The 25,252-nt window shown below is 34.9% G+C and overlaps 1 protein-coding gene across 1 annotated transcript in view; it reads left to right on the forward strand.

Moving 5' to 3' along the window:
* The first annotated feature begins 2,393 nt into the window (after positions 1-2,393).
* LOC145324521 (uncharacterized) overlaps positions 2,394-25,252 on the forward strand; it is a 38,648-nt gene continuing 15,789 nt past the window's right edge. Inside the window, exon 1 of the mRNA XM_080167105.1 lies at positions 2,394-3,077. Coding sequence (XP_080023231.1) covers positions 2,394-3,077 — 684 coding nt within the window. The remainder of the gene's footprint in view (positions 3,078-25,252) is intronic.

Raw genomic sequence — 25,252 nt, forward strand, 5'->3', positions numbered from 1 at the left:
CTTGTCTAGGAAATTTTATCCTAGATTTTGGCTTATTGTTAATTTATAACAATTTAAAGTAGAATATTCACTATTACAAAATAATAATATTTTTTGTATAGAATGTATTTGTAATGATTATTATAATATTCCAGCAGGCTGTTTTATTACAAGGATAAACAGATAAATAAATTGAAAATTTTCAAAAGATTTGCTTTTTAAATTAAAGAAACTTTACTCTTTTGATTTAAAAAAAAAAACTAACTGTGTCTTCATGTACAATAATATAAGCAAAAAAAAATTATAAAATTAGAAAAAAACTTTTAGAATCCATTGTTTAAAAGGTATTTGGGGACCATAATAATGACGAGAAAGACCTCAAAACAAAATTTTCATTGATCGAAAAGGAAAAGACCAACATTTTTTTTTATCTAAAAGGCATATTTCTTTATTTTCAAATTATATACATGTGTTATCATTGTGGATCAGAACATATTTTAATCTAACAGAAATGTATATAATTCCAACTCTATAAATCTGGGTTTATTTTTTTTTAATTTTCAGATTTGTTAAATTTACAATTTGTCTTTTTGTCTACTTATTTATTTCCTTAGCTCAACTTCTATCATACCTATAATCATAGAACTATTTTATATCTTAATAACAGTAGAATATTATACTGAAATCCTATTGTTATTGTAATAAAAAATGATAAAAGACCCGGGTACTAATTAATTAGACAAAGCAATGAGGGAGAAAATTATTTTTTTTCTTTCTTTTAGATAGAACAAACAAATTCTTTTGTGTGGAGCAAAGCTGCTCTACATCTTATTGTGTCTGTTCCTATCAAAATTTGGTGTGTTTTTCCTAAAAGTGCCTTGTTGAGCACACAAACCCTTCCTTATTTTGAAATAATTTGAAAATAAATGAGATAGTATTTTGTTTTTTGGACAGGTTAAGTTAGGTTATATTAGTTACTGGGCCAACCATGCAGGTTAAGTCTCGCAGGGTTAGGCCCCCCACAACAGGCGTTATGTATAGGGAAAAAAACATTTCAATAAAAACATTATTTTGAACATTAAGAAAAAACGCTATTTGTTAGATATAAAAATCTAATGGTTATGGTTATGTTAGAAAAAAATATATTTTAACAACTGCTTTTTTATAGACTACTTTAAAGTAAACTAGTGAGGGTGGGGGGAGTTAGGAAAATATCCTAAAACCTACCCAAGACATTTACAAGCTTCTATGAAAGATACAACTCATTTAGATCATTAATTTATGAGATTCTTAGCCTCAGTCCAAAAACCTTACACGGAAAAATATAGACAATAAAATATCCCAACAAATATTTAGTTTTAACAGGAATTATTGCTGCACTACTATTGTATTGTATTGATCTTGTTCTGTATGATGATGAATAAATAATTTTCTAATCTATTGTGAGATTATAATTATTAGATAAGCGTATATATCACAAGAAGAGTGTTCATACATACATATGCACAACTCAGAGAGAGACAGAGGACAATGGGCTGTTTATTACACTAGTCCCTAAAGTTTTATTTTCTTATTCGTAGGCTTAACAACTTTGGAGACTTTAGTGAATTTTGATTGGTTGAATTATTAAGTTGAGTGTTCAAACGTTTTAACCACTAATTGTAATCTACAGAAGGGGTAATTTTGTTTATCATCATTGAGGATGTACAATACATCCTTGTGCACAACAACTTGAAGTAACAGTTTTATGTTAGACATTGAACTTTCTGTGCATGGCATTTAATTGAACCTGTTTAGGGGCCAAGGCAGTATACCTACTCTCCATTTTATAATCACGAATCTGACATGACAGCAGTAAATATCTCATTTTTAATGTCTTTGATTATATGTGGTTCAGCTCTTTAGGTTTTTAACATTTTGAATATGACGGCGTTTTGATAGAGACTCGAAATAACCAATGGTTTTCAAAACAACCTACATTTTGCAATGTCAAGCATATAGCCTTACTAAAATGGTAATGGCTGACATATTATCGTCATTTTGATATTCTAATGAAATTTTGACAACAAACTTAAGAGGACGCGTAAAATTTGGTGCTATAAAAATTCTTTAAAATATTTGCTGTTTTATTTGAAAACCTTTCAGATAAATGTGTTGCTTTTCGGGTATTAAATAAGAAGAAATTATTCTCCTATATATATATTCTTTTTATTTATCTATCTGTCTCTCTATTTATCTATTTATCTATGTGTCTATCTATATGTTATTTATCTATCTAAAGGTGTTGTTTTGTATTAGATCAGTTGTGATCTAGTTTTCAAGCAAGCAACACATAATTAGTTTGACCGCTATAATCCTATTCATGTGAATTACATTTAACCAGTAGGGTGACACAAAATTTTTGTTTCTAAAAAATGGCCAAGAAAGTTGATGTCGAGGTAGTGAAAGATGTATTGAAGAAAATAGGAAGAGAAAAGTGTGAAGTTGATATTAATAACAACAAAGCACTTTTAAACTACCTATTTATTGTCTGCCAGCACATAATTTCCACTGGTGGATCAGAGTGGAAAACTGTTGGCAAAGATGGCAAATCCACAAATCTGAAGGATGATGTGAAAACTGCTAAGGCTGAGGCTAAAGAAGCATTGAATACGGCAGATTACTCATTGCAACGTAATCTTAAGGGCAACTTTTTACTTACTAGCCCACCTAATGTTGAAAAAGGATGGAAAAGTCTCTTTGAACCCCATGATGATCAGGACACAAGAACTCTCACAGAAAGGACATTAGATCTTGTCCATGAGTGCTATGGAGTCAGAATTCCTGAATCTGACATAACAGCAGTACATGAACTGAAAAACAACTCAGTCCTGCTAAAAATATGGAACAGAAAAAATGGGTCAGCCTATTTTGATTTGGTTTCCGCTGTGAAAAGAGGAGGAGTAAAGAAGTCAGATATGCCGAAAAATGGAGGCGGGGATATGTCTGGGGAGGGGGGCAAGAAGGAGGGGGATGGGGACAATAAGGATTGTGAGGGGGACAAGAAGGAGGGGGAGGATATGAGCAACAAATACGACTCTACACTTCCGGGACAAAAGGTAAAATCAAACATTCCTAGGCAAAGATTCTTTATAAACTTTCAACTAACCAAAAATCGTTACAAGATTTTAGGTCATATCAAAATTCTGAAGAAAAAAGGCATCATTCACAAATTTGATACAAACCAAAATGGTGACATTAACATGACTGTCAAAGAAGGAGAAAAACCTGTATGGTTAACTTATTATCCTAAAAGTGAAAATTCATTTACGTACACCATAAGTGATATCAACAGCTATCTGCCTAACCATGTTGGTGTTAAATCTGATATAAAGCCAAAATATGTGAAAAAGAATTAAATAGAATCTTATTTAAAAATCATTCTCTGATATCAAATCTAATATATGTTTAAACTAACGTCACCACTCTACACATTATCTCTATTGTATGTCACTAATCTTTTACTATATGCTAATCAAGTTTACTATTTTGGGGTTAAATAGTAAAACTTATCAAATTAATTTTCCAAATAGGCAATTTTTAACAGTAAAATTTAAACTTATCTGTTATTATAAGGCTTCGATGAAGATATAGAACTAATTTCAAGTAATGGTCAGAATGAGCTTATATTAAATAGAGATTTTGGGCACAGCTGTAAGTATGTTGATCAAAATGAATTTAAATCGCTAGTTAGTAATAAAAGTGAACAATTTTCCGTTTTAAGCTTAAATATACGTAGTATTTCAAATAAATCAAAGGATTTTAGAGATTTGATAGAGGAAACCAAAAACCTAGACTTTAATTTTTCTTGTTTATGTGTTCAGGAGACGTGGGGAATTAAAATAAAGATTTAGTCTGTCTAAATAATTATAATCTAATCTCAAAAGACAGGGAAGAAAAGAGAGGAGGGGGTTTGGCTATTTATTTATCTAACTTAAAAAACTATGAAATTATTAAAGAATTCTCGTGCTTTAATGACAATTTTGAATCTCTAATAATTAAAGTTTACATTTCAAAAAACAAGTTTAAGATAATCGCAAATATTTATAGAATACCAAATAGCAATATACAATTTTTTTCTGATTGGCTTAACACAACTCTAACATCTCTTAAAATTATGAATGCAGAAGAAATAATTCTTTGCTCTGACTTAAATATTAATCTGCTTAAATATAATGAACATTCTCCAACCAACGACTTTTTAAATATGTTAATCTCTCATTCATTTTTACCAGTTATTACATTACCTAGCAGAATTACACCAACAAGTGCCACTTTGATTGATAATATTTTTACAAATAAAAGGATGGATAATTACAATGCTGGACTTATTTATTCAAGCCTATCTGACCATCTTCCAATATTTTACTTAAATGTAAGTAATCCTAAGCAAAACAAAGATTCTTCTTTACAAAAAAGAAATATGTCTAATGAAAATACTGAAATATTTAAGCAATCCTTATCTTCTTTTGATTGGTCTGACATAACTACAGATTCTAGTCCAGAGAGTGCTTTTGAAAACTTTTCTAATGTTATCAACGAAAACTTTGAAAAATGTTTCCCTTTTAAAACTATAAAACCCAACAAAAGAGTTATCCCCCAAAATCCCTGGATGTCACCAGATTTACTAAACCTAAGAAAGAAAAAGGAAATGTTATTAAGAAAAAAATTTAAGGATAAAACCGTTGATAGCAATAGAAAATTTGTCACTGCAAATAATATTTATAAATCTGCAGTTAGGAAAGCCAAAAAAGAGTACTATTTTTCTAAATTCAATGAATTTTCGTCTAACATGAAAAAAACTTGGTCTACAATTAATCAACTCATTAACAAGAATAAAAAAACGCATTCTATCCCAAATCTTTTTACAGATGATAACAGATCTTATGAAAACTTTCAAGATATTTGTGAAGGTTTTAACAATTTTTTTATTAATGTTGGACCCAGACTAGCGGATGAAATTCCATTTTGCGAAAATGATTTTAATGACTACCTTGGGGTTCCAGTCAATAAAAATTTTGTGTTTCAAAAAATCACCCCTCAAATAATTTTTTCTACTCTCAATAAGCTAAAACCTAAACTAAGTTGTGGGCCTGACAATATTTCTACTAAACTTTTAAAAGAAATTATGCCAAGTATTATAGAGCCTGTTGTACACCTATTTAATCTATCTTTTAAACATGGCTTTGTTCCAAACAGTTATAAACGCGCAAAAATTTTGCCAATCTTTAAATCAGGAAGGAATAATTCATTTGATAACTATAGACCTATTAGTATATTAAATGCCTTTTCTAAGCTTCTGGAAAAAATAGTTGCCTGTCAAATGTTTAAATACTTAAATAAGTTCAATATTCTTTATAAACATCAGTATGGATTTAGACCCAAGCACAACACAACCCAGCCCTTAATTCAACTATTGAATAAAATATACCAAGGTCTTGATTCTCAAACACCAGAATACACACTGGGATTCTTCATTGACTTAAAAAAGGCATTTGATACTTGCAATGTCCAATTCCTTTTAAACAAACTAAATCATTGTGGTTTTAAAGGTTTATCAAATAAATGGTTCCATTCTTATTTAAATAATCGTACTCAATATGTAGAAATTAATGGTATCAAATCATCTATTCAAAACATAACCCATGGAGTCCCACAGGGAAGTGTTCTTGGTCCTATACTGTTTTTATTATATATAAATGACTTGCCTAATGCAATTGATATATTTTCCTCACTTTTTGCTGATGACACAATTTTTGCACATAGTGATAGCAATTTAAAAAGATTAGAGGAGAGGGTAAACATTGAACTAGAAAAAGCTAAACTTTGGTTTCAAGCAAATAAACTTTCACTTGATGTTGCCAAAACTAAGTTTATGGTTTTTAGAACCAAAAAAATGCAGTGTGTTAAAGATTCATTAGACATAAAAATTGGCGGTGAAAAAATTGAAAGAATCGGGAATGATTGTAATATTAAATCTTTTAAATTTGTAGGTGTTCATTTAGATGAGTTTATAACATGGGAACACCATATAAACTCAGTTATTAACAAAGTATCTAGTGCTAATTTTGTATTAAATCAATTGAAAAAGTTTGTACCCACTAAAATTCGTAAATCTATATATAATTCCCTTGTAAAAGCGCACTTGGAATTTTCTATTATAACATGGGGTAATGCTAAATGTGAGGGAATGAATAGATTATTATTAAAACAAAAGCAAGCTGTGAGATATGTCGCTAATGCAAAGTACATTGCTCATGTAGATCCATTACTTGAAAAGCTTGAGTTACTTAAACTTGAAGATATTAAGATAGTTAATATAGGTAGCTTTGTAAAAAGTTTCCTTGCAGGACAAATGCCAGACTCATTTAATAATATTTTTGAACCAATGTTATCAAACAGAGTAATGAAATTAAAAGTACCTTTACCTAAACATAAAGCCTTAGAAACTTTTCCCAATGTCTGCTTTGTTAAAACATGGAACAATCTAGACACTGCTATAAGGTGTGCTAAAACTAAAAATTCCACTAAAAATCTCATTAAAAAGAAATCATTAGAAAAGTACAAGAGTTTTAACTGTAATAAGCAAAAATGTTTTGTCTGTAAAAATAATTAAAATCTGCCTAAATTTGTTGTAAAACTTTTAACAACTCTCTAACCCCATTGTATCATAGTGTAAATACCATTGCTAATACCATACTATTTATTTATTTATTTGTTCTGTTTAAACCTATTTATATGTTATATGTATATATCCAATATGACTATCTTATTAAAATTCGATGTAGCTAGAAACCTTATAAAATCTTTTTGAATATGTTTGTCATGAACTGGTATTTTCAGCTTATGCAACGGCCAACCCAGGTTATGAAAGTACCAAACTATGCATAAAAATATGTGAATATGTGTAATAATCTTATTATTATTATTTTGTATGCTTATGTTGAAATACATATCTATCTATCTATCTATCTATTATATTCATATATATATTACCTTTTAATTTATGAAACATATGTATCTATCTATTAATATATTTTTATTATGAAATATAAATATATTACTATTATATTTATATTTATAGTTTTACAATGATATTTTCTCTTGAAGTAAAATAGCCTAAAAAATTAATAAGACAATAAAGATAACCTCCCTATTTTTAGAATTAAATTGAAAATAAGAGTGCTTTTTTAGGGGGGGGGGGGTTGACCTTGAATTTTTTTTTCTGTGCCTTATCCCTGCGTTGAGACCTAACTCTTCGTAGCCTATACTTGTTTTGGAATAACTCTGCATGGCTATCCAGTATCTAATATAATCTATAACTTAACCTAAAAGTAAAAAAAAACATTACCACCTATACGGTCTCCTACCCCTTCTTAATTTTAATCTTTAATAAAATAAGGGGAAATCGGGATTAGCAGTGCTCAACAAAGTACTTGGTGTAAAAACGGAAACAAAAAAAATCTTCTAAAATTTAGGCTAACATTTTATAATTTTATTGGCTCTAATCTCTCTCTCTCTCTATCTATCTATCTATCTATAACTGAATATTGGATAATTTACTGCCTACTTCCTAGACAACAACTATCAGCATTAATTTATATTTTCAGTAGCACAGCTACTCTATATATAGTGTAGGTCTGTACGTCACAGAATAGTTGGATAATATGTATTGTGCAAAATATTAACCATAATAGATATATTCTATTTTTCTGAAAAATCATTTGCTTCGTCTTTAGCTTGAATTGGCTTTACTATTAATATACCAATTATTTTAGAAATGTATTAATTATACACTAACTCCTCCTAATTGATAAAAGAGTGGAAGATAAACTCCATGATGATAAACAAAATACCCCCCTTGTAGATTTAAACTGCTGAGGTCGGTTCTTAAAAAAAATTTGCCCCACTAATCGCTTAGTGGGGCAAAATTGATTTCGTGAAAAATCCACCAAAATCACATTAAAAATCTACAAAAATTAAACAAAATCATAGAAGGGTTATTAACATAAGATTTTATTTAATTTTTGTAGATTTTTTATGTGATTTTGGAGGATTTTTCACGAAATCAATTTTGCCCCACTAAGCGATTAGTGGGGCAAATTTTTTTTAAGAACCGACCTCAGCAGTTTAAATCTACAAGGGGGGTATTTTGTTTATCATCATGGAGTTTATCTTCCACTCTTTTATCAATTAGGAGGAGTTAGTGTATAATTAATACATTTCTAAAATAATTGGTATATTAATAGTAAAGCCCCACTAAGCAATTAGTGGGGCAAATTTTTTTTAAGAATCCACCTCTGGTTTTATCCAACAGATTAGGATATCGTGATTGTAAAAGTTTAGTATAATTTACAATCCAATTTCTCCTCGTTCCCTGACCACATATGGACATAATTTTTCTTGTCTACCGTGTACAAGGGGAAAATTTACACCATTTTTGATCATTCAATTTTATCAGGAATCTGAAGTGATAAGACAACAGACGACAAATTGATTTACATCCCCAACGATGATAATCAAAATTACACCATTTGCAGAATTAAATTATTGGTTGGAAATTTTTTAAGCTGACTAATGAAATATCTTAAGACTTAAACTTTAATTTTAAGAGACAGAAAAAAAGCCGCCTAAAACTATTCTAAGATATACGTATAATGAAAATTTTTTTCCCATTTAACCTCTAACAGTCGGGCCCCTAGCCGCACCTTTATCGGTCGGTTATGACCTGGAGGATCAGAACCTTCAAGATCATACCTGGAACCTGAAATTGTCTTGAACACTTTCATTTCATATAAGGATGATAGATGGCTAGATGATATTTTGGTAAGATAAAATGATTTGTTTAAGTCAAAAAATATTTTTGCTCTTTACATGGATGACCCTGCCAGGTTTGCTGGCATCTTGTGCCCACCAGGATGGAAATATTAAAAAAAATTCAAATCTCAGTATGTGTCATACCTATATTTAAAAAGTCACTCAGTTATATCCCTCTATCTTTCACACACAGAAAATGAGAAAAGAACCGTTCAACGCCCTTTTCCTCCCCCGACCGTTAAGGAACTCAAGTTGTTAAGGAGTTGAAGAGATCTGAAAGGACAAGAAAAACCTTACTAAATACTTTATATAATAGGATAATGTGATGTTAATAAAAGTAATACATTAAACAAAATTTATAGATAAAACAAACATTATACAATTAAAATGTTTAAGAAAATATTAACACTTCCTGCCCCCCACTTAAACAAATGAAATGTTCAGGTTTTTGGCTATTTTGCAGAATTGTTTTCAGTCAAAACCTTTCACCAAAAGAAGTTCAACCTCCTACCAACCACTACCAATTTTTTTTCTATCCATTTATCAAAAAATTTTTTTGGGGTATTTTAAACATTTCTCTTTACTCTTATACACTGTCCCCGAACAATAGATGCCAAACAGGCACTATTAACCAAATAAAATCCTAATCTTGTTATAGTTTTATATAAAATTGGACACTTACTATATACCCAGGGAGGGAAGGGATATTGTGCCGTAAATTATATTGCTAACCAAAGTTTTTAAAAGCTAATTCATTCATTGGTTGGCTCAAATACTTTGGATACTGGTGATTTAGTTTTACTTTATTAAGCATGTACATCAATTTGATGTCCATTGTCTTATCCATTTAGATCCATGTAAAAATAAAACTTAACCATATTATTGATGCTTTTCTTGCGTTAGGTTTTGTATGCTACACATTAAATCGAGAGTATATAAATGGATATAGAATATATACGTGGATATTATGACAGGGGAAAATTTGTCGTTAATTTAGGTTACTAACATGAAAATTATTTATTGGCTAGTTCATTCATCCAGTAAGAGGGGATTGGAGATATCTTTATTTTAGCCCGCTGCGAGTTTCTCTACACTGGAGAAGATGAAAATCTGGTGTAACATCCAAGTAATAATATATCTATTTAAAGTTTTAAGAAATATAACTCCGCTAGTAATGGACCTCTATGTACTTGCTTTCATAGTAGTATAATTAAGTTCTCAACAACCAAACTTAGAAATTCTGGATCTACTGCAGTTCATGGTAAAATATTGCTGGTAACGAATATTGCCAAAAATTTATGAATTTTAAAGGCTGCTAGCTGTCAAACGGCTTAACGTATAGATCATACCTGCACTGCACGCCATTTTAAGTGGTATAAGAAGGCCTACAAATAATCTGGAATAGCCAAGATCCAATGATGCACAGGGAAAGCTTCACTGAAGAAAAAACGCGTAAAATAGGCCTTTTTCGCGTATTTCTCTGCACTGCAAGATAATTATGCATTATTGATTTATGACTATTCCAGATTATTTGTAGGCCTTCTTCTGCCGCTTAAAACAGTGTGCGGGCATGATCTGTACATTCAGCCGTTTTGCAGCCAGCAGCCTTTATAATTCATAGATTTTTGGCAATATTCGTAACCAGCAATATTTTACCGTGAACTGCAGTAGATCCGAAATATTATATCCTTATAAAAAATTGACTGTCAGTATGTGTTTGTTGCGATGGATCTCGCTAACCGCTGAACTGATATGGTTCCCCTTTAAAATTGAGCTTTTTATGGTTCAGGGAAGGTTTATAACTATATAGGGGGGGGGGGGGGGTGTGTAGGATATCCACCCCTACCTACAAGTTAACCTGAAGCCACTAGTAAGACTTATTTTGTAGTCATGATGTCATTAGAATACCATTATGTTGATAGATTATCAGCAATGACCACTTTTATATAATCCCATTTAGTCGACATTGACCTAATTACATCGATTTTAAACATTTATTATTGTGCTTAATTTTACTTTCAGACACTTTACATGTTTATATTCATAATTTAATTTGTTTTTTTGCTGCGCTTCTTATGGACATAATTCACCCTTGTCTTTATATTTATTTTTGGTAGACAAAAAACTGTTTTGATTATTCCTAGCAATTTTTTCCAAGTTTGGGCGAAATTGTAAACTTTCATAGGAAATCATTTGCTTTTTCTCAGGGATCTTAAGGGATAAGACATTGGAGGATAAATTAAGACACATTCCCAAAGAAAAGTACCCCTTCTGTACATTAAAAAATGGTTGAAATGTGTTGACACTACTAGTTGGGAATAATATTTCAAAATATCCAAAGTTTTCTTTTCAATGAATTAGTTAATGTCATTTTAACAAGGATGACAACATCCATAAAAGCGAAGCACTGAAACGGTAGGACAAACGGACATTAACACTTGTATAGTATCTGAACTGAAAAATCGGAACATAAATTTATAAATGTCGAATCAAAATTGTAGGTAAATTTGTTGAAAAACTGCTTAAAAACAGGATAATGTTTATGGACATACTTACATTTTTGGACTTGATTATAGAGTTGCTTCGCGTATAATATTGTTCTTTGTTGTCCCAGGAATCAATATACCAAAAATCAGATCAAACGGATAATTAAAACACTTGAAAATTTGTTGTTAAAAAGTAGAAAAATCAACATGTTTAAAATGGACGTACGGACATTCTGGTACTGATTATAGAGTTGCTACGCTTTCTAAATCGTACCCAACTACTACAGGAATCATCATGCAAAGTTTGAAATCGATAGGACAATTCTAACATGCCTAAATTAACGAATAAAAGCTATCTATCTCGGACGGACGGACGGACGGACGGACGGACGTACGGACGGACGGACGGACCGACCCTAATTATAGAAAAGCTTCGCTTTTAAAAATTCCAATATCCCCTCCCTCCCTTGTTTCTATGAAATTAAGCCCCTAGCCCATAGGGGAATTACCTTGAATGGGAGGGCAGTTATCCCCCTCCCCCACAAAACATATATAGTTTTAAAATAAATTTGCGAAAGTTTTTTTTGGGGGATGGGGAGGATTTTTTTATGGGATTTTATTCTGACCTATCCCCTCCTAAATAGCTTAAAACCTACTCGGGTGCACAATTTCCTGAAAATACTTACATATATACACCCAAGTGCTTAAAACAGGTAGGATATATGTTTGTTTGTCTGGCTGTAGCAAAAGATCTTGCATACTGCTGGCCCGACTAATTCTTTTTCAGGACATTCAATTTTATGACTAGGAGGGTTTTAATTTATTTTTTGGGAGGTAGTTCAACCCTAAGAAATAGCTTACATCAGACGTAATCGTCCTTGTGGTTTTTTTGTATAAAAATATTTTTTTTTCTTAGTTGTGTAGTAGGGTGGGTTCATATCGGAATTAGACAAAGCGGGGATATGCAACAGATAAAATTAACCTTAAAAACATTTCTGACCGAAAAAGAATTTTAAAAAATTGAGTTTTAAAACACGACCACTTAAAAATATAATTCATTACTTATTAGTATGCAAAGACGACATTCAAATTTTTTTTTGAATCAGAACTATGGCTTCATGGTGCTCCCTGGAAAGGCCTTGAGGAGCTGAATCAGGAACTTTTGTCCGTTTCAAAATATCTCGTTCCTAGCCTTAGAAATCACTAAAAAACCAAAATTCTTTAAGGTTTATTGAGAATTGTCCAATTTGTAGAGGTTTTTTAGATTTTCTCAGGCTAGGAATGAGATTTTTTGAAACGGACAAAAGTTCCTGACTCAGCTCCTCAATGCATTTCCAGGGAGCACCATGAAGCCATAGTTCTGATTCAATAAATTTTTGACTCCCATTTACAAATAGCTATACAATTGAATGTCTGGTCGTCAGCGGTTATAAGACTTAGGATAAATTTTAAATCATCCAGAGGTGTATTATATCTATATAAATTGAGTGCAGATCACCGCTTTGGCCTCGGAAAAAAAATGTCCAAAATCGACCCACCCTATTGTGTAGATATTGATTATATTTAGGTGTGATCGGCATAAATTATTTTTTTTTGCAGGGGAGCTGCTCTATAATTCAAGGAAATAAAGGGATAAGACAATGACCGATAAATTAATATACATCCCCAATGATGATAAATAGAATAACTCCTTCTGTAGATTGAAATTAGTGGTTAAAACGTTTGAATACTCAACTTAATTAATCAACCAATCAAAGTACACTTACGTCCCCAAAGTTGTTAAATCAACGAATAAGAAATCGTAATTATACAACTTTGGGACTAGTGTAATAAACAGCTTTGTAGCTTAAGATCTAGCTAACCGCTCAAATGACATGTTACCCATTTTGGGTAAAGCCTCTTAAAGGTTTAGTGTAGGTTTATAACTATTTTGGAGGAGGGTACCTTCATCCTCCCTATTTAAATCGCCCCATGAAATCAAATACCAACCCTGGAATTTTCAATTTTTCATTTTAAACTAAAGGAGGATGATCAAACCTGTTACTAGAGAATTCTATGGATATAGCAGCTAATCACTTGAATAAGAAAAGGTAGAATGTCTGACTGACTATTTTAGAATTTTTAAATGTTATAGCAAACCAGCTATGGACCGATGAGGTTCAAGAATCTATATATTAATATTTAGATGTTGCACCAGATTTTCATATACTTTAAGTAATTTTCGCAGATGGCTAAAATACTTATTTAATCGTTTTTTCACCAGTGAATTTTTCCCTGTGCTTTATGGGATTATGAATATTCCAGATTATTTGCAGGCCTCCCCATGCCGCTATACACGGTTTTCGGGCTTACTATGTACATTCAGCTGTTGGCATTTGGCAGCCTTCAAAGTTCATAGATTTTTGGAGCAAATAATAGTTACCAGGAACATTTTACCGTAAACTGCACTTGATCCTTATACCAAGCTGTAGAAAAAATATTTTATTAAAAGATATAAGCAGATATAAATAGAAATAATTAATCTTAATTATCTTTATATAGGAATGTATATAGGATATATTTATTACATAACATAAAAAACAAGGATTATAACATCCATAAAAGAAAACAAAATTTACATCCATCATAAGGTATAGAGATTTTAAATTATTGGGATGAAATTATTATTTCAAAATTTTAACGAAACTTCGATGTAGAATGTAAAAAATGCTTAAATATATGATATTTAATATAGCTAGTTACATCTAATGACTTGATTATGGGAATGTTTAGATTATATCAGGGTGCCTCATAATTCTAAGAATCACCATTTCAAAGGGAGATGGCTAAACTGCCTTATATAGCAAACATTTTTGAATGTCCAAATAGTTTTTGGGAAAATAGTTGTTCATTAAAACACTCGCCCTTAAATTGATAAAATTGAAAACTTGCAGGTTTTTTTCTAGAGAGATATAAACCCTGTGGGGCCTATACCTGCAATGACATAACCATGCAGGGCTACCCAATACCCAACATAACCTAACCTAGCCTGACCTAAAGTAATAAACAAAAGAAACTTATTATTTTAATGGATTTTTGAATTTTTTTTCACTTGACAAAAACAAAGTAATCGTAAACAAGCTTTTGATAACGTGCTGGAATTCTATTAGCAAAAGTAAAATACAAAGAAAACGTTTGAATAAAATAATTAATCTTTATCTGTCCATTCCCTGGCTAACTATAAGCCTCTACAAGTTGTCATAAAAAGTCCGAAAACTTTCACCAAAGATGACCAAACAGCTACAGAGACTAGGATTCTGCAAAACTAATGATTTTATTTATATAATATTGTAGTAAAATAAAGAGTATATTGATATAACTAAGGACAATTATATCAATATGCAGCATAGAAGTAACTGAAAAGAATAGTAAAGTATAAAAAATTTAAAAAGAAATCGTAGCCCACCCCCTGACATGAACTCATTAAGGAATTCTATTATTTGATGTTCTTTTTTAATATCAGTCAATAAAGAAATATTAAACTGGTCAATTTTATTGTCAGTCGCTCCGTCCAAGTGAATTATGGCAATGAGCCATTGGTTAGGTTATTGTTACTTACCTTGTACAAGATGAGATTTTAAATATTTAAAAATATAAATATCTATTGATAAAATCATAAACATATTGCATATATGTCTTATTTTTTTATTTTCTGACATTACCTATAAAATATTACAGTGCAGTTAGCTATCTAAGCTTTCATTCAATTAATAAACATGATTGCTTAAAATCTATTAGGTTTCAATTGCGCATTTATTTCTTCAGAAAACGAATTCTATGTAATTACTTTATTACATTTGACTGTTCCTTCATTATTCTAAACTTTCTAGCTTGTTATTGATATGCTACTAACTGGCATAATTAATATTATTTTTAATAGTATCAATCTATGTCCCCCCATGTTACAAACAAAGTTAATATACTTTTATTTTGTTACTTTCCTTAATTTTCTTGATGTCACAAGAGCGTTTGACTCTGTGTGTCATGGCTTAACAAATACAAAATTACAATAAGAGTCACTTCAAAATTCACTTTTATTACATAAAAACATAGTTTAAAAAATCATAATATAACATAAAATCACAGCTACTCTTGTATAGGAGTTATACGTCCGTAGGTCCTCTGGACAAGACTAGAGAAACCATACTGTGGTCCGTTGAGCCTGCCATACTCCACAATAGAGGACACACACACACACACACACTACCAAGCCGGCTGGATGATATAGTCATACTCTCTTCAACAGAATTTTTTCAAATTTTCCCAAAAGTTAGCTTTCCCAAAATATTTAAAAAAAACACAAACGAAAGCAAAGCAATTAATTCTCATTGATTTGAAAAAACAATTTTTCATTTAAAGAACTAAGAGTCAGCTTTAAAATTGTAAAAAAAATGTGGGAAAAATTTGCATTAGCTGGCTGTCCTCTACTTGATGATAGACAATCAATTTTGAACTGTTGTAATATTTTGACGAAATAACTTGTTATAGCCAGATTAGAAAATGATTTGCATATAGGTAGTTATAGTTTTAGGTATCCATATATAGAAAGATATGATGTATAATACATATATGTCTATAAAGAAAACATGTCTTTGAAAATAGGTATACTTATATCTTTTTATAAGCAAGGCTTCTCCATAATTAAAATATTTCCATCCATCCGTTGGTAGGAATACTTGTAAGTTTAAAAAGCGTCTCAAAAATCAGCCATGTGACGTCATATGAGGGAGATGAGAGGAGAAGTGGAAAAGAAAACCCCTAAAAAAGAGATGGATAATCCCTCATTTTTATGACGTCACATGGCTGATTTTTGAGACACTTTGTAAAGTTACGGAATACTTTCAAATATTTTTTATCTCTACATTTCATTGGCTTAAAAACACATTACAGTTAGATAATACTTGACTATTTTATATTTAAACATTACATTTACTGAACATATGATAATTGCTTTGTTAAACCTTATTTTATTCTTAACAATACATTTTAAACCTACTTTTAATTCTATTGAAGCATGCTATCTTATCCCAAAAACTTTCTAATTAAAAAAATGTAAAAATCTTCAAAAATTATAGTTTTTATGTGTCTCTGTTCAGTAAAAGCGACTATCCAAAATGTATATCTGCATTATTATTTTTAAAAGCTTTGTATTTACGAACGTTTTATACAATAATTTTAATTCGGACAACATAGGACAATTACGTTCAAATATATAACTTCAATGAATTCTTATTTATGGTTTATAATGCAAAAATGAACCTAGTAATAGTGTCTAACTTTTTATCTTTGTGACGTAACAAAAATCCATCTCTTTTTTAGGGGTTTCCTTTCCCACCTCCCCTCTCATACTTCGATTTTTGTTACGTCACAAAGATAAAAAGTTAGACACTATTACTAGGTTCTGCAAAAATTTAATTTAAAAACTGAAACACTCATTAGCAAATAAGAAGAGATTCTACAAGAAAAAAAAATTCCAGAGGTTATTTTCTTTCCAGAGGCGATTTTTGATATGAATGTGGTGGTACTCTCCCTGAAAATAGTTACAAACCTTCCCGTGACCTATGACAAGCACCACTAATAATGTGAATCATATTGGTTTAGCTGTTCTGCGGATCCTTCGGTGCATACATACATACAGACACACAACCTGTTACTTTTTTATAAGGTTTGCTTATGGTTTTAATATTACATTGATAAAATATGACAAGATTTTAGATTTTTTATATCAAAAATAACCCAAATTACGACGACATTTATCTTAATCATTGGATACGTTATATTTAATAGCGCATCTACTCTATGACCTAAGTTTGTTTATATATCAATGCATGCCAAGACAATGCATATGCAATACTAGCAGCTGCACGCTTAGCATGCAGGGGTCCTATATATAAAGGGATAGAGAAGAGCAGAAAAGTCTTAAAGACTTAAATATAAAAATCAGATAGCCTAAAACCATCCCAGGATCTATGTGATGGTTTCCTGAAAAGGAGAACTCCTGAAGAGGAGAATTTTTAACTTCAGAAAAAAATTCACTGCTATATATAATAGGATGTGTGCAAAATATTTGCTACTAATTTTTGTAATTGCCTTATTTATTTTACTATTGCCTCTAGGACCCGTGGAAAGTTTTTTTTTACAAACAAAGAAAGGTGCACTGCATTTATCTATACTTAGTAAAGCGCAGAGCCCAATCGGTTCATTGGTTACTGAATTCTTAAGATTCAGACAGACAGACGAACGGACTGACAGAGAGATATCGACATTAAGATTCCTGTGGCATTAGGGTCCTAAACTCTTCTTGTCCGAACTGACTGTCTGACTGAAAAACCAGACAGAAATAGAAGCTTCGCTGTAGAAATTAACTATTCAGTCAAACATATTTTATTGACTAAACGTGAAGCTGTCTTAAAGGCCAAAGTGCATTTAAAGTAGCAAATGCTACTCAATAAGTCAAAAACATCTGTCTGTCTGTCAGTTTATTAGCAATATTAAGGGTGGTTCCCTAAATTAACTGGGTACTTTCACTCATACCTAATTTTGTACCTTACCCGTGTACGTTTCAGTCCCTTGCAGGGGTGGGGGGGGGGGGGGGGGGGGCTCCATACTTTTCGAACCTTTTCACATGGGTCTACATTACAACCCTGCGGAGTTCTTCCAACCTTTGCTTAACCTAGAATAAGTTAAGATAAAAATGACAAGAAAACGTTTTTTTTTTATTGTTTACTAGTTTCTTCGCCCCTAGCCATTATAATAGGGCGGGAGAGATCAAGAAAATTGAAGATATTCATAAAGCTTACCTGAAAAGTAAAATCTAATTTAAACCAACAATTTCCAAGATCTTTAGATGCAAACAAAAAAGCCTTACTACTTTATATTACAAAAAAGTAGAAAGATAATGTGATATGGAGAAAACCCTAACCCTCTTGTTACTAATGTTAATTGTTAATTTGTTATTGCTGCGCTACTTATTAATATACTTGTCCTTGTCATATTATTTGCATTTCAATATATTTACAGCACAAGGGGATAAGACAATGACGGATAAATTAAACTTCAATAATACAAGAATGGTGGAAGTAAGATTAATTTTTGTGTCCATAAACCTTTTCCGTCTTAGAGTTCCCAGTCAGGGAAGGGTTATTTAGTACTCAAAGTTTTATCAACACTTTCTTTCGTCTGTTGGCTAAAAAACGTTGGGGACTTTTTATTAGATTTTGTTTGGATGGTACAAACTTCTTAACTAATAATTTCAATAATTTACAGAGGGTAAATTTTGTTTATCATAATTTGAGATGTACACCAATAATCTGTTTGTACCAAAGGATCTCGCTAACCGTTAAACCGCTATAGTTCTCCTTTACAGGGTAGCTTCTCATAGGTCCTCAAATTATATATTTAAAAAATAAAATAAAATTAAAGTGCCACTAGAGACCTAGATAGGGTTGTAGCTGCTAGTTCATTAATATTCATGTAAATCCCTTTATCATTATTTTAATAGCTATTCTTAGCGGGTAGTTTATTAATTGATATAAGTTATCGACAATCTACTTTCCATTTTATTGGGAGGGGGGGGGGGAGGAAGCGTTCATCTTAAGAAGGTGTAGGTACCTTCCCCCAAAATAGATGCAACCCTTCTTTACCTATACTAAGCTTCACATTAAAGGAGAACCATATCAGGTCAGCGGTTAGCGAGATTCAGGACAACAAACACAGTGATACACACACACCTACACACATACATCCTTTTACTTTTATATAAGGATAGATAGATAAATATTATGCAGAATTGCTGCAGTGCAATGCTAAAAAATCTCACTTTCAAAAATGCACCATGAGTTGTAAAACTAAACTCAAGGATCTTAAGGGAAGAGACAATGGGCGATAATTTATGTATACACTCAATAACAATGAACATAATATCCCCTTCAGTTTTTTAAAAATATCGGGGGAAAACTTCATTTTATCAATAATTAATTAATTAATATCTTTACATAGTGTATCTTTTGGTAATAGTGCAATATAAATCTATGTTTTGTAAACTTAGACAAATTTTACTTAAAGTACCCAAAGTGTCTGGGCCAACAAACGATAACATGTTGATAAAACTTTGGGTACCAGTATAATAATTTACAGTCTTATGTCCTCTACGTCTCTTCTAAAATCAGATGTATCAAAGGTTTATGATGAATAATAAAACTCAAGTTTCACATTTCTTGCATTTACAATATACAAGGACTTTTATGTTCATAAGTAGTGCTGCTAAAAGAAAATTAAAAGGAGCAATAATCTTATTATATAAAGTAGTAAAGTTATTTTAATTTCTCTGTTAAAATCTCGCTAACCACTGAACCGTTCTGTTTTCAACTTTAGGGAATCCATACATAATTTTCAAGATATTTTATTTTTAAGTATTTAAATGGTTTTATGGCCCCTTCATAACCATTCAAATACAGATCCCCTTGATAATAATTTTATGATTGCAAAATGTGAAAAGTTCAAAAATTTAAATAAACAATGTTTATCAAAAAATAGTTCATTGCTTTATCAGTTAACATAACTAAACACTTCAAATTATCTTTATAAAATTTTTGAAGCCCCCTATATATATATTTTAGATTGTATGTTTACCTTAATCTTAAATGAAGTCTCTCAAACCTTCAGCGCGCAATCCATGGAAGATTTGAAATGAATGTCTCATGAATATACAAAAAAAGGAAGACATCATTCATCAAAGCAAATTATACAAATCACACATAGTTAGAAAAAAGTCTTTCTTTACTAATACAATTGATTTTTACAAAAAAAGTTCCAGTTTTTACATATATATCTAAAATTGAATATAGAGTTACTTCACTATTTCCATAGTGCCTTATCGTTCTCTTAATCACCATTATTTAGGAAATATAAGTATAGTATCATGTTAATTTAGTTCAAATATATAATTAAAGACGTAAATTATTTAAATGGATGTACAAATTTCTTTCAATCCTAATAGAGCTGACACTCTTTCTAAATAGTGGAAAGGTTTGAAATCAATAGAACGGTTCTCATATGCCTAAATACCGACTTACGGACAAGCAGATTGACCTATATTGCAGAGAAAGCTTTACTTTTGAAAAATTTATGTGAATTACAATTTTCCGTCTTGTTCGCTTTGCGCTCCGGCGAGGTCAATAACCTCTTGGGGGTACACTGTGGGACAATACTCATAATAAAGTAACAGGATGTCTATGTCTATCTGTCTGTACCGAAGGATCTTAAAAAAATGTGTTTTGTCTAAGTCTATAAATCAAATTTAAACTTCATTTGTTTTAAAATCTTTTCTAATGTATTGTTTTTTTAAAAGAAATATGAAAAATCATTATAAAGAATGCCTTTTAAAACATATTTTTCGATTGTTGGAATATGCAGAACTTGGAATTTTTATTGAATTTTGATTGGTTGGTTAATTAGGTTTAAATGTTCAAACGTTTCAACAACAAATTATAATCTACAAAAGAGGTAATTTTGTGTTTCATCATTGAGGATATATGTGGTATTCGGCAACCGTGAGCCATGTCTATGGCACCCCTGATCTGGGGTTCGGTGTAGGGTCAATGGCCCTCCCCCGAGTCCTGGGGAAGGGGTCTAGTGACCCCCTCCCTACGCTTAGAATTAATGATTTGAATCTGTCATGTTTATTATGGTTAACTGTATTCTTAATTCTCCCCCACCCTTTCCAGGGATGGGGGAATCATTATTGCCCAAACTGACCATTGTATATGTATTATTTATGCTTTTATGTTATGATTATTTATTCCTATCCATGTAATTATTGTTTGTTGTATATAACTGCAGTATCTCTTAACCCTTCAATAAAGTGACAACTGAAAATAGATGTTGATCATTATCTAGTGAAAGCTAGAGAAGCGTAGCTTCTCTATAGTAAGGTGTCCACGTCTGTCACACTGCCGTAATCTAATTGAACTCCGGTGTCTGCCCTTTATCCTCGGCGGATACCACAACTTTGGTGACAGCTGTGTGAGATTACGGCGAACCACAAGTGTAGAGCAGACGCGCATCTGAGGCTAAGGTACTCCCAGCAGTGAATCTGGCAAAACTGACGCAAGCAACCTGAATTACCCACCCTGGACAGCAAAGTTTAACTCTGCATCCGGCAGTTGTGGAAGCGAAACAGCGAAATCTGACGAATAACCGCGAGCAGCGCCGATATCTAACGGAGAATTGAGCGCCAAAAGGGCTGAAACAGGCCTGCGGACCGGCTGAAACAAGCCAAATACGTGTAGACGGCTGAAAATAGGCCAACCTTACTGCAAGAAATAGCAGGATCCGAACCAGTGGCGCTAGCAGGACGGGACATTCCCTGCCGCCGATAGGCTGAAACATGCCACATAGCTGCAAGCTGCGAGCTAACATACGGGTGTAGTGCACCAGAACAGAGAAAAACTACGTCAACCCCGAGTATCCTGAGAAGCTACAACGCAGCCACCCATCTAGAAGACAGATATTATATCACATTTGCAGGGATTACCACCCTAATGTGATGGCCAAACAATAGATTTATGAGCAAAGCTTGGCAAACAAATTGTTGTGTTGTGATAAATCTAAGAATAGAACAGGCTTGGATTACTGTGTATTGTGATAACAGCTAAAAATAGAACAGAGTTGGTCAACAAATCTGTTATGCAATTGTGATAAGGACAAAAATAAAAGCTAGATGTAATATAATCAAAACAATCTCAAGCCCACAGCACAAAAACAATACACCCCTTATTCCAAGGGAAGGGGAGGGGCCCCTCTCCATTGAAGGCAAATACAATCAGGGTGATATAACAGATAAGCCTAAGATTAAGAAGCAAAGGCCCCATTACACCAGCACACAGTTACCCCCCTCCCTCACAGTGGGAACGGACGGAGTTACCCCCGTCCCCTCACGCGCTTCCCCCCTTCCTACCCACACTAGACTAAGTCCGTCTGTAGTGTGGAGCTAGCGATCGGATACACAGAGCGCCATTCACGGGTAGCGCAACAGAGTGCGGAAAATATCATAAATCCAACGGACGAAGCGGACCAATGAGAGAGCGAGCTGAGGGGTGAGAGCGCGTTTTCCCCGGGTGCGCGGATTTGACGGCGCGAACGCGCGTTACAAGGACAGAAGATTCCACGCACACACACACACACACCTTCACACCAGAGCGGAGCTACTCCATAGCATTTAACAGGGGTATTTTTAGCAAATAAAGAATTGCAAGTTTCTTTCCTCCTAGCTCTAGTGTGATAAGGGAAAACCCAATCAGTTCCTGACAGCAGTTCCGACCCTCAACATCTATCTACCTCAACACCTAACTATTGATAAGTACAGCTAAGTTATATCTTTGCAACTAAAACTCCCAACCTAGTGATACAAACAGTGTTGGCTGTTGGGCTAGGAAGCCTTAAGTGACAACCCATTCATTGTAGTACTGTATAACTTTGTGCCCGCCGTTTCACCGTTGACCCAATGGACCAGCATCAAGTCCCAGGAGGTGACCAAGCCCCAGGATGGCTCCAGGATGACCCTCAGCCGGCCCCAGCCGAGTACCGCAAGCTGATGCTGAGCAATCTGCCGGAGTTTAGAGGGCCGCCCAAGCAGTCCTGGTCGGCACATATCCGCCGACTGGAGATGTCATGGGCGGCTTACCGCGTGCCACCTCATGATTCCCTCAACCGCCGCAACGCCCTACTACTGTCATTGGTAGGGCAAGCGGCGGAAATGGCGTCCCATCTGTTTGGCGAGGCAGGCCAAGCCTTGACCTACGAACAGGTCAAGACCGAGTGTGAATTGCTATTTCGCCCTGCTTTTGAATCCCAAACGCTTAAACAAGCGTTTAGGGATTACAAGCAACACTCGACAGAACCTATACAGGCGTACATATCAACAAAGTGCGCCTTGTATAGGGACGCCTACAACCATGAGGATCTTGAGTTGTTGGTGGACGAATTAAATCGTGGAATTCGTAACGCCAATGTAAAACGCCTCATGATGAACCATGAAATTGCGAGTGTACCTGAGTACACTCGCAAGGCCATGTTCACCGTGACCATGGTTACTAAGCAGCTGAAGGAAGGTGTGTGCTTAGTGGACTCGACCGACGGGCTGACTGGATCTGCCTGCATCCAGTTGCCCCAATATGACGAGTCGGAGCCAATGGAGATTGGCTCCTTGGCTCCGGGTCTCCACCAGATGGGGAAGGTCGCTCCAGATGACAAGGTTCCAGGCCGCTGCTACCGCTGCCAGGGGAGAGGCCACCGAGCTCGAGACTCTCCAACGCCTGTGGAAGTTAGCCTAGAGGAGAGGCGCACCCAGCCACGCCGTGACCGTTCTGCCAAGTGTGAGCGTTGCCACTATGACGGTCACACGGCGGCCGATTGTAGAGCTGACTGGGCCCAGGTAGCCAGCCGCAGGCGCACCGCCGACAAGGGTGCCCCTCCAGGGAAGCCCAGCAGAGTGGCCCATATGGAAGGGAGCGCGCCCCCAGCACCACCACCGCAAGCAGCCGCCCCCAGAGCTGCGGACCGAGCCGATGGGATGCCGCAGTTCGGGACTGTCCCAGCTAGGATCAACGTACTGGGCGGCGCGGCTGAACCCAACCGGGTTGGCCTAGGCTTCAGTCTTAACCATCTGGGGCCAGAGCTGGTACAGCCCAACAACATAGCCGAGCCAGAGGTGCTGAGGCCCCAGCCTTTCAGCCTCAACATGATGGAACCTGCCCGACTGAGCCTACCCAGCAAGAGTGGAGGGGCGCTGCCCAGCGTCCCTGAGACAGTGTATGGGGAGGCCCTGGCAGCCGCTGAACGAGAGAGGCAGGAGGTGCTAGCCAGCACCTCTGCATCGATGTATGGGACGCCACCCGGCGTCGCCACCTGGGATGATGGGGGGGTGCTATCCAGCGCCTCCCACCTTGTGCCTGGGGCGACAACCGTCGCCGCCACCGAGATACCTGGATCCTGGAACGAGCCAGCCTCCAACCTGATGTCTGGGGCGACAACCGTCGCCGCCACCGAGAGACCTGAGTCCTGGAACGAGCCAGCGGTCCCAGGGGAAGGGGTGACACCCGTCACCCCCAGCCAGCCAGCGCCACCAGTCTGCAGGGAGAGCCCAGCTACATGCCAGCCAGCGCCACCAGCCTGCAGGGAGAGTCCAGCTACATGCCATCCAGAGCCCTCTACCAGCCAAGGGAACCCAGCGGCTCACCATCAGGATAAGTTGAATTTGTTAAATGTGTTGTATCCAAAACATTGTAAACACCCAGCCTTGCCTGTGCCCCCTGCACCTGAGGCTGGGGAGATTGAAATTTGGGAAAATAAGGACTTGCCTGTGCCACATGCACCTGAGTTCCTAGGGCAGGGGAGGGCATTGAGTAAGGGCGAGCCTGTGCCACATGCACTTCAGCCCCATGCCACTGGGCATGCCTTGGACCAGGGAAGGGAGCACTTAGGGCTAGGGGAGCCGACACCCAGGCAAGTGCCAGTCGCTTGCCAGTCTGTCATTGGGGAGGGTATCGGGGTGCCTCGGCCGCATACAGATAACGCTCAATGGAAAATTGTATCTAGCCAGGAGCAGCCCAGCCGTGTCCAGCCCCAAGAAGCAGCCGTGACCAGAGCCGGAGATCCCCAGCCGCGTGTACGAGGAAGATGGTTACCTGGAAGCCTCTCCCATTGGTGGATGGTCCTGTGGGGCCTCCTGCTGGCAGCCGTGTGGCCTACAACCAGCTACGTCCTGGTGGGGTGGGACTGTGCCAACCCCACCCATGTCACGTCTTACAATAAAGAAAAGATGTGTGACACGGAGCCCCTACACCAGGAGGTGCCCCTGGGCCATGACGTCCACGTCCTGCAGCAAGTCAAGG

The sequence above is a fragment of the Acartia tonsa genome, chromosome 7, assembly GCF_053477335.1.
Source record: "Acartia tonsa isolate MP-2025a chromosome 7, ASM5347733v1, whole genome shotgun sequence".
In the NCBI taxonomy this organism is placed as follows: domain Eukaryota; kingdom Metazoa; phylum Arthropoda; class Copepoda; order Calanoida; family Acartiidae; genus Acartia; species Acartia tonsa.